Source organism: Osmerus mordax, chromosome 12, assembly GCF_038355195.1.
Source record: "Osmerus mordax isolate fOsmMor3 chromosome 12, fOsmMor3.pri, whole genome shotgun sequence".
Lineage (NCBI taxonomy): Eukaryota > Metazoa > Chordata > Actinopteri > Osmeriformes > Osmeridae > Osmerus > Osmerus mordax.
The window spans coordinates 10,186,053-10,197,503 of NC_090061.1; the positions used below are offsets into that span (position 1 = coordinate 10,186,053).

The 11,451-nt window shown below is 44.1% G+C and overlaps 1 protein-coding gene across 1 annotated transcript in view; it reads left to right on the forward strand.

The window, feature by feature from the left end:
• pcdh19 (protocadherin 19) overlaps nt 1-5,696 on the forward strand; it is a 50,768-nt gene extending 45,072 nt beyond the window's left edge. The window contains exon 5 of the mRNA XM_067247822.1: nt 2,930-5,696. Within this exon, the coding sequence (XP_067103923.1) occupies nt 2,930-3,489 (560 nt within the window). The 3' untranslated portion in view covers nt 3,490-5,696. The remainder of the gene's footprint in view (nt 1-2,929) is intronic.
• The last annotated feature ends 5,755 nt before the right edge of the window (nt 5,697-11,451 follow it).

Here is an 11,451-nt window from a genome sequence, read left to right on the forward strand (position 1 = left end):
GCCCATTTTTCTTTCATTTTTTTATTTCCTCCCCACTATTTAGCTTGATTTCTATTTCAAATCTGGAACGCTGAAAAACACAGGCGGCTTCCGCATCCCGACGGAGCTCCCTCAGTAATTAATAGGTATTAAATCCTAGATAGGAAATGTTCCCACTGATATACGGCTCTGTTTCGTACTTTAAGACTCTTCCCGGAACTGATTGGCAATCTTATTTTGTGGATGACTTTTAATAGACATTCACAACAGGGGGTGCCTCCTCTCTGCTCTGCTCTCTGCTTGTCGTGTTTCAAAGCCTCCCCAGCATTGTAAAGAGCATTTAATTGCTTCATTTAGCTAGCATTAGATTTTCCTTTTCTTTTTCTCCTAGTGATGAGAAGAAATTTCAGCTTTGTCACAGGGTCGAAGGCCTTTGGGCTGTCTTGTTCTATTTTGTTTCTTTCTGGGGGTCTTTGAGAACGACATCTGCTTGTTGTGGGGCTCCAAGCGGAGGCAGGATGTGTGAGTGCAACGTTAATGGTGCTCGTCTTTCAGAAACGATGTCATTTACAACCCGATCGGTCCCCCGGAGACCCCCTAAAGGAGAGAGGGAAAAAGGGATATTCACTGCATGTGCATGGGCCACTCGGTTAGCAGCATAAGACTTGAATAAGTCTCTTTGTGCCCTAAGACCTTTCAAGCTGAAGCGAAATGCTTGGATTCTATTTGAGGAAAGTGGTATTGATCAAGCAGATGCTGATAAATTCCTGTCCCTAGAAAGTAGGAAGCTCCCGGTATGAGAGATGAAGTTTTGAAGGGAGATTGTGGGACGCCAGGTGCTCAAGCTAGCTGCTGCCACTCTATGAATAAAGGTATAGCTCACTTCTTGTTGCCATGGCAATAGCATTGACTTTTGGTGATATAAAGCCCTTTCAAGATGTGGACTTATGTGTGTTCACAGGTTCTGGTAATTACAGACTAAATTTGAGCCACTTGAGGCACTGCCATAAAGCTTTTTTTCCAGAACCACTAGCATTTTTTTCTTTTGTATTCCTTTATTTGAGATGAATGTGTGGGTGGGAATGGGTATGGACGTTGTGTGAGGTGTATGTGGTTGTCAGTTTGGATTTGTGTGTGTGTGTGTGTGTGTGAGAGTATGTGTGTGTGTGTGCACTATGGGAGACTGAGTACGCACAGTTAGGGTACTCACACACACACACACAGACAGACACACACACACCCACTCACACACCAAAGCTCAAGGTAATCCTCCAGCACAGCCCTCCATGAAACATTCATGATAGAATTGACATTGGTCGCCCATGGTCCTTGCCTGGTTGGTCTTAGCGCTGAAATACCCCCAATCCAGCTCTGAGATCTGCCATAGCTGGGTTAAAATGGCCCACAAGCTCAGCCAGTCAGTCATGCAGTCACCCAGTTAACCGTCAGTCTCATCAGATCACAGTTTAACGGAGACAGCTCTGGCAGGCCAGCCCCCAGAACGCCTGTCTGCCATCTTTAAATATCGATCTCCGAGCCCTGAAGCAGAGGTGCCCCTCCGAGTGCAGAAAAGAGTAGAGAAAACTGATAATTAGTGATTTTAATGAGGTGATCTGTCAAGCTGGGAGAGCCAGATGTAAGCACACACACTTGGTCGATGGCAATCCCTCCCACAATCCCCTACCGTCACCTTGGGCTTGTTGTGTGGGGGAGGGTCCCTTGCCCCTAGGAGGGAAAACCGGTAGGAAGTCTTAGAAATTTGGCATTGAACATCTGTGTGTCAGTTTATTTTACAAAGCTGACTCCGACGGAGACAACTCTGAGGCACAGTGGCAGCCGGGATGCTTAGCGCTAATTACTATAACTATTTAGGCAGTAAACTGTAATCTAGAAATGGTGCTACTTATTTTGTCATTGATGCTATTGAAAATGGATGTTAAATAATCACCTTAAAGGTTACATTTCCATTCTAACACCAGGCTGCTCTGTGCATGCGCATTAGCATATGTTTTTGTATTTGATGTCTTTTGTCCTCTCCATGGGCAAGTGTGGTCTGGATAGACAAACACTGAGGTTAATTTACAAACATGAGGGCATCTAGAATGCCCTTGTTAGTTTATCAGTCCAGGTGGCCATTAATGAAATATGTATGGATTCAAAAGGCTATAAGCTTCAAGTACTGACCTGGCTTCTGAATGGGAAAGAGAGCTTATTTGAAAATCAGAGAGCACACTCTTGGATAATAGAAAAGGAAGGAGCTCTTGTGCTTTAACACAGTCGTCGGCTTCTTTTTTTCTTGTTGTTTTAATGATACAGAAATCGTCTTGAAACCCCTTCCCTCCGACACAACAAAGGCTGAGCATACGTGATGATACAGATTCAGACAAACCTTTAAACATCATTATATAGTTATAACGGAGAGCCAGATGACAGAGTAGAGATGAAGCAGGCAACAATACTGCAGCTGTTCTTGAAATATCTTATTGCACTGTTTAAACCTCAGCTTTCATCAAGTCTTGCTACAGAAAAACGAATTATGTATGAGCAGGAAATTGACTTTTGATTTAACAATACATCCTTTAATTATCGCATTAGAAGTGCATTAAATATCCAACACTAGTGGCCTAGAAGTAACAATGAGGCAGCAGCAGAGTTTTGCAGCGTGTAATGGCAGGAATGCCACACATGAAAGAAGGACACAAATCCACAAAAAAATCTAAACTAAGGCTTTTCAGATTACCACAAACTTTGCCCTTTTCTTCGTTTTTTTGGACGTGTTGCAGCAAGATGAAAGCCTGTGAACACACCATGGTGAAATCCATGAAAGCGAGCACAAATGAGTTAAAGCAGTGGAAAATAGTCCGCTTTAACAGACAAATCTAACGATTCCTTCTCCTCTTTCTCCTTCCCCCTACCCCTCTCTCCCCCACCTCCCACCATGCCTCCACAGATCCCAGCGAAGGCTTCCACTGCCAGGATGAGTGCCGAATCCTTGGCCACTCCGACCGCTGCTGGATGCCCCGCGTTCCGGCCCGCGCCAAGTCTCCGGAACATGGCCGCAACGTCATTGCCCTGTCCATCGAGGCCACCACCGTGGACGTGCCCCACTACGAGGACGGCACCGGAACCACTAAAAGGACTTTTGCCACCTTTGGCAAGGATGGGCCCGAGGATGTGGAGAGGGGCGAGCTAAGAGGCAAGCGGACAGCCGAATCTCAGGTGTGCAGCCCCAAGGCTAACGGCGGGGCGGTCCGCGAGGCCGGGAACGGGCGTGAGGCGGCCAGCCCCATCACCTCCCCCATGCACCTGAAGAGTCCCCTGTCCAAGACGCCGTCGGCCTACAACACACTGAAATGCCGCGACGCCGAGCGAATCGCCAACCACAGCCTGCTGAGACAGCCGGAGGGGAAGGACAGTGAGCCGGCCGTGAGGGAGATCAACACACTTCTACAAGATGCCCGGGAAAAGGAGTCTCCGAGCAGCAAGCGCCTGAAGGACATTGTGCTCTAACAGGCATCAGTCCCACACATACTCTCACACTCATACACACACACACAGTGTAAAAACATATATACATATGTGTGTATATATATGTATGTATATATACACACACACATATATATTTATATATATATGTATGTACTCCGCAATAGCTGTGTGTGGTCAAGTTAAGGAATTTTAGAGAGACAAAAACACGTTTCTGGCACAGTGTACACTTCCAAAGGATCAGGCCACACAAGGCCAGATGAGGAACTGGAGTGTTCTGAGCTTGCTATGTGCTCGAGAGCCAAGGCAGTTAATGTGGCTTTGTTGTAGTCGCAGTACTTTTGCTTTTTGTTCAGTTTCTTTGCGTGGGTTCCTGTAAGTAGACCAGCAGATGACTGTTGGCTGCGAGACGTGCCCGAGCGTGCTCTATGGCCTGTTTTGCCGCAGTAGGACACCGTCGAGATTTGTTTGGACTCTTATGACGGTTCTAAGTACAGTTAGCCTTTTGAACTTTTTTGGTATCAAGTGAACTGATGTTTGCCTTCCACGGTTTGCAGCTTGTCTCAGCTGTGAACTCGCTCATTGTTCGTCTGTAGAGCGAGCTCCCACAATGCAACAGATGGCAAACGAACAGACGTGCCCGGGATTCTGTCTGAACCGTTGCCTGTATTTGCTCCTTCACCAGTTCTCTTTGCAGAGGGAGGGGGAGAGCTCCACACACCCTAGTCTCATTTCCCCCTCTGTCTGATAAGAGGATCCAGATCTGCGCCCCCCTAAGGACACCCCAGTGTCATCAGACTGTGAGGTCTTTACAGTATTTATGTTTTATCACAGATGGAGCTAAATGAACTCTGCCTATCGGCCCAGCCATTCTGAACGCTGGAAGTGGGACAGACCGATACTTCTGTTTCAGCTGAGCTGTATGAAAGAAAAAAGACTCACTGCTTTTGAAATCTCCTCTGCCCATTCTTGATTGTAGCCAGTGGAGCATAAATTAGAACTTTGTGCTCTGGTCTTGTACTTTTTCTGACTTTTGACTATGGGGCTAGGATAGAAGGGATCGTCACTCACGTCTTGCTATGTGGAACTCTGTATAGGGTTTACTATTATCATTTTTAATAACCTGTTGTTATGTGACAATCCCTTTAATGTTTTGTTTTGAGAGTAAAAAAAAGACAAATAAACATTGGTGTTCAACTGAAGCTACAGTAGCGTTTGTTACACAAACACAAAAAGAAAAAAACATATATGCCAAAATATATTTTATAAATAATTTAAAAATGTATAATGAGAATATTTAATGCTGTGTAGTTATTTTGTCAGTAAGTTATACTTGAAATTAACTTGCTTTTGTTTATTTGTTCTTTTTTTAAATTCTGATTGATTTATTTTTCATTTTCAAATGAACTTGGATTTTTTTTGTTTACTGTGTTACCCCTGGCAACTGTTGACTTGCAGTCTACCTTGTTGTAAAGAGTTTCTTATTGGTCAGTTCTTGTGCCATCAAGTTTCCGTGTGGGCAAATAGAAAATGTAAAAAGACAAAAAAAAAAATCAATTTCAGCACCAACAGTAGTGTGTCAGTTCAATGAGCTTAGAGTGAGATAGCAAAAGAAACCAAAAAAGACGCAAACAAAACCTTAAAGATAACAGGTCGTTGCTTAATCTAAATATTAAACTTAAGTGAACGAGGGTTAAGCTAGGTGGTTAAGCAAACATGGGGATTCCACCGATATCTGTGTCTAGAGAATGTCCACTGACCCTGGGTTCTGGTTAGTGTATGAGCAAGGCTTCATTGCATAGTTATACTGTGTACCGTAACACAGGAACACAAGGCCAGGGTATACCTAACTTTAGGCTATGGGGATTCAGAGACATTCAGAGACTAGCTTTGCTCAACAGCCTTGTCATCCTGCACTTTCTGCTTTGAATTGAATTCAAGGATAAGCTTCAGTAGAGAGTGACACAATCCAGGTTCACCTTACAATTGGGATGTGGAACAAAGGCCTTTAAGGAAACATATTGCAAATCAGCAATGAGGTTTTCTGTTGCTTTGCAGTTCACTATGTACAACTTGGAAAAATGTGAATGAAAAAAGGACAAATTGCATACAACGAAATAGATGGTGTAGCTGAATGTTTTTTGCTGGTCTCACCCATGGCTTTTGGCAACATGAAAATCGGAATAATCACTGAATGTATACAGCAGCTTATTATTAAACTATTAAATGTTCACCACTCCGTTTCAGTGTTTTCTGTAGTCATGACTTTCTCTTCATCTCAAAATTACCATCAAATAGTTTATAATGAAATGCACGCAAGTAGGGTGAGTGAGTGTGCATTGTTGTAAATTAATGAGCATGACGACAACCCTGCATATTGCAATTATCCGTTTTCATATTATCTTTTGTCTTGCCATAATTCATTAAAATCTATAATGTGATCTGAATATCTGCCAGAAGCCTTCCTTGAAAACCTCATGATATGACATAGAGTGATGACTATTATATTATCTATCACGATAAAATTTAAATGAACAGTTTTTGTCCTCTCAACTCATACTGTAGCTGCCATTACATTTTCCAGTCAGGCACCGATCAGCTCTCATTATAAAGTGTCTTGTCACTTCATTTTCAGGTATCTCGATGTTCTGATTATATGGAAGATGGGAACATTTAGTAGCAGCCACTGGTGTTACGGAGGTTCAATGCTGGTGCAGTCAAGCAGTCTGGACATTCTCCAGTCACTGTGTCTGATCCTAACAGCAAACCCTTTTCATTTTCTGGAGTGGGTCAAATATGCCATTCTCGAGGCATTTGACATGCCCCATGTCCTCTTCGCTGCCACAAACAGAGATTGAGAGGAGCAGTGAGGCCCGCAACTGAAACTCACTTAGATGAGTGAGTAATGCTCTCTCACAGCCAAGAACATGATGTCATTATGACAGGAGAAGCCAGTCTGATGCAATAGCTATTGATTAACAGCATTGGTTGGACTGAAATCCTAGAGCTAAGAAATGAGCCAAAAAGCCAAGGCAAGACCCCCGGTCCTACATTTCCCTGACATCCTCACTCGATAGCGCTCCACTTTTCACCTCCCTCAGACATGCAGATGACTCCCTTGAGTAAGTGAGATTGGATGGATGCACAGAACCACAGAGCAGACAGTGCACCAAAGACATTCCAGAAGGATTGCTAGAGAAGAAAGAGAGAGAGGAGGGAGAACAGCAGGGGCCACCTGCAGCTGCCACACAGCTGCCCACTCTGATAAGGGGAGGAGGGAGGTTTTATTTCCGTAATTAACTTACCATTGCCTCTCCCCTCCGGTAGAGCAAACATGAAAGTTGGTCTAAATGTGCTCGATAACACAACCATTAATCTATTAGGAGGATCTGTTGTCCTCCAGCTAAGACGTCCTCTAGGGCAGAAGCTCGGCCCCACTCACACCAATGACTTGTGCAGTTCTAATTATTTTTTGGAACCCTGTTTTTCCTCAACTAACATCTTTCCACCTAGGGCTAACTTGCATTTAAGGTCAAAGCATGCACTTCAAAGAGTTCCATTATAATTCTCATTAACATTGCAAACTGATAGCACAAGTAGCACAACAACACAAACACAAAAAGAAAGAAAGAATGGAAACCTGCACCCCTCGTGTTTGTGCCATGTCTGCAAAACGTGTAGTTCGAGCCTTCCAAAAACGAAACTTGTCTACTTGTTCTTAATTACTTCTGATTCACGTTGGTCAGGATAAATTCTACCCCATCATGGCAAGATTTATATGAAAGGTTACCAGGACACACGTCCTATTAACATCCTATTAATGTTTCAATTATAATTTTGCAAAATGGCGAGAGGGAAATCAGAGAACAATTAAACTGATTTATTTCTGACACAGACATGCATTGAAAAGACTAGGAGGGGGGCAGGGTCTTACATTCCTTCGATTGTGTGTCCTTTTGAAATATTCTCTCCCTCTCCTTACCCCCCTCCTACTCCCTCTCCTTTCCCAACCACCCTCCCTCCCTCCCTCCCTCTCTCTCTCTCTCTCTCTCTCTCTCTCTCTCTCTCTCTCTCTCTCTCTCTCTCTGTCTCTCTTTCTCTCTCAATCAAGCCCACTGATCGCTGTTGCTGCAGCGACCTCATTCTATCAAAAGGCCTGCAGCTGCTCCTGCCTTAGGGACAGGCGTCATTGTGACCCTCTATTCCTATTCACCCTAACCTCTGGGGCACGCCCGGGAGCCCAGGTTCACTAGGGATTATCTGGCAGACAGCTAACAAAATGTCTCCTACAAGACACACATGTAGCAATGGCAAGTTACTAGGAAGCCTCAGCTGAAGTAATTTAAGTCTCATGTATTTACGTAATGCCGATACAGGGCTCTCGAAAAATCTCTGGGGAGAAAAGTGATATTGTTTTGATTGAAATAAGGGTGAAACAATTATCTAAAATGGGCTCTGGTGGGTCTATTGTGGGACTAAAGGGGGTGGGGACCTCATGTTTTACTTTAGTCAAGGGACAATGGACCTATTTTATCCATTACAATGTTTCAGCTATTCAGCGAGTCCCAAATGCCCAAGCTGTGTCTGACCACCAGTAGACCACCATTGGACAGCAGTTGCTTTAAAGAGGTCCATTTCTTTTCCAGGTCCATAAATATCTAAAGCTAATGTTCTGCATTCTCCCAGTTCTCTCCCTAATTGCCAAACTCATTCAGTCTAAGGCATGCAAATGAGAGGCTAGGCTGGTTGACTGCAGGCGCTTCCCACAACTCCTCTTTCATTCTCCAGTCAGATCCCAGCTGGAGACCCACAAGAGAAGAGAGGCCCAGACATAAGAGGCATGCGGCAGAGAAACCAGACCCAATCCAAGAGGAAAACGAGCCCAGGACTAAAACTCATCTTCCCTTTTTTTCGGTGATTCCACTTCCTTCCACCCCAAAATTTGACAGATAAAAAATGAATTAGCATATTTCCACATTGTCAAGGAGTGGGTAAATAGGAATGTTCTCTCTTGTCTTGTATTAGAATAAGTGTTGCTACCTCAAACCCATAGTTAGGGACTTGGTTGGAGGGAGGTGCATGGAGAGAGGAGGGGAGTGTCAGGAACATAATGGTCTGGTGTATAGATCCACACCTTTAGGCAAGGCCATTATCCTCACGGCGGGAGAGTAATCGGATCGACCCGGCACCAGGGCCCTTCCTCACTGCATGCAGCCACACAGCCCATCTGCATGGGTCTGGGTCTGGATGGGGGGAGGTGAAACTGGGCTGCAGTACACCACCCAGGAGTGAATCAGGCACAACGCTCACTGCTGTAAACTCAGTCATTTGAAGGTGACAAGCCCAGAGAATGGGATATTAGCTTAGCGACACTGGACGTAGGTGGAATAAGATTGAGAAAATTATGAAGTATTTTAGAGCGATGGAGCTATTTTCACCATTGGAGATTGTTCTGACTTGAGGAAACTAGAAAGCTAACACTTTCAAAGAAATCGTTTCAGATCATCAAAAGATGTTCTACGTTGTTTGTGACTGTGAGAAGGGGGCTGGTCACTGCTTTCAGCAAGGAGACAGATTACCCTCTCCACCCCCCCAGCCACCACTACATATCTAACAGACGTGGCCACTTCCTTTTGTGGCAGGCACAATGAAACTTTGATTGGCCACTGAAATGAGAGGCTCAAACAATGGCTTGTATTCATGGTGCATTGCAGGGCCCCGGAAAGCCAGAGAACAGAGAGCCCACATTCCCCCATACAGCCAGCTGGAATTGGGAGTGATGCTAGACAGATGATATCATAACCATTAGAGATGGCCTGATAAGACTGACCTGGGAGCTGCACTCAGAGACTTCTCTGTCTGAGAGGAGGAGCAGCTATTCCACCAGCCGCTCCCACTGTCCCCTGGCCTGCCAGCTCGAGCAGCAATCAGAGGCTAACCCCGGTCCCCTCTCCCAGTCCTTAATGCCCAGGACGCGAGCTCCTCGGCTGGAGAACAGGGGCTGTTGACCTCCCGTCTCTGGAGGATAAAAGCGCTGATAGCGGGGAGTAGAAATTAAAGAGTATGGCCTTTGAAAGCCTCCATTATTGTCAGCGCAAGCAGGGCAATGAATCTCCCTGGCCCTCTCCATGGACGCGCATTATCAAAGGCCTGATTAGTTGACCTAAACTCCCCACCTGCCAATGATTTACTTTACCCTGGCACAGGTAAGCTCCCTGACCTGGCTGATCCTAATTGGTGGAAAAGAGGGACAAGGGGAACAAAGTCTTGCCAGGTGTTAGAAGGTGGGTAGTATGTTAGCCTGTCTTTCTAGTAGACCAGTTAGAGTTGGGGGATGGCACAAAGGATCAACGTTCCTTCAACAAAGGACTTTTTCAGATCCAATTTAAATCCCTCGATGGATCAACTCATACATGTTCCTCACTCCCTCCAGAGCAAAGCCTTATACAGGAATGTACAACAGATTTGAAGTGATCGGATCAATTTTTCCAGTGCTACAGTTATTCAGAAAGATAGATTGCAGTCTAAAGTGAGGCTAGGAAATGTGCTGTGGATAGCCAAAATCATAGGAGCATGTCACTTTAAATGTCAGTTTTCATAGTTATTGAGATATACTCTGAGACGAGGGAGAAGAATTTTATGAAAAATGCAATATCTTCACAAACTTTCTGCTTTGGGCCAACTCCTTTTGGTGGCTGTTCAGAAGTTGTTTGAATTAAGAGTAGTAATTCACACAGTGATTCAATGCTTGCTTCAAAGAACTGGACCCATTGCAACTGTCAATTAAGAGTCAATGTTTTCTGTATTTAGAAGCAGAACATCAATCTGTACCAGCTCATTATAATATTCCATTTTAGTAAACATGTTGCAGCTTTGCAGCTTCTTTTGTTTTCTCTGTCCATGCAGTTTGTAAGGAATTATGTTGACAGAATGTATTTTCTCTGGGCACATTGTGACACATAATGCATGTGAAAGAGCCAACATATTTCACACTGATAGGCTCTGCCCTTATCAATTATCACAGCCATGATGAACTGCCAGGGGCCTTGCCAGTGAACCAAGGTTAGCTCTCACAGGTAGCATGGAGGACATTGTTTCCTTTGTGTGTGGGTGAGTGGTAATGTCACCCACACAGTGAGAGGCAGTTGGATGGCTGACAATGGTTCTGGCCAGGTGCATGATGAGCGCTCAGTAACAACTGAGAAAGTGGAAAGCAGGGAGGCACTTGAACAACTGCTGTCATAAACGATCTGGGCATGATGGAAGTGGGAGGAGTGGAGGTGTGAAGAAACGTTTGGATGTACTCAGTTGGAGCATAAATTATGAAATGGGGTCGTGCACAAGGATATTAGTTCGTTTCTAAACATGGATGGAAGTACAATATGCACTCACAGACTTCTATGTGGACAGTTTTGTAGCATTTGCATTCAAAAACATAAAGATGATTTGGAATCCGGTTTAAAGACAGAAAATGTGTCAGTCAACGCTTGTTAACCACTAATTATTTGTTGTTAGTAGCAGGCAACTTTATATCGAGAAGACGTATCCATCTTCTTTTTAAAAAGTTCACTTTCTTGGCCTTATTCATCTCTGAGAAGAGTTCAATGATTTGTTTCTCAACCTCGATGTTTAAGTCTTCAAACTCACTGATTATAATTGGTGAAGTTTTCTACTCACCACAGTTCACTAGCAGTGTAACTGAAAGGGGAACAATGCATATTTGTGAGAAAGCACAAACACGACCAAGAGGTTTTTTTATTAAGATGTGGCAAGATTAAACACTAGTTGGTGGAATATCCTGTTATATGTTGTTTGTTTCCTTATTGTGTAGGTGCTGTCACCTGACACAGTTGGTTATTAGGATATAGGATACAGCTTTGTTTCTCATCCGCTGTTGGCCTCTTTAACTTGGCCAAGCATTCACACTGACTTTAAATGACTTTAATGTCTTTAAACACATTGCAATTTGCACTACAATACACAATT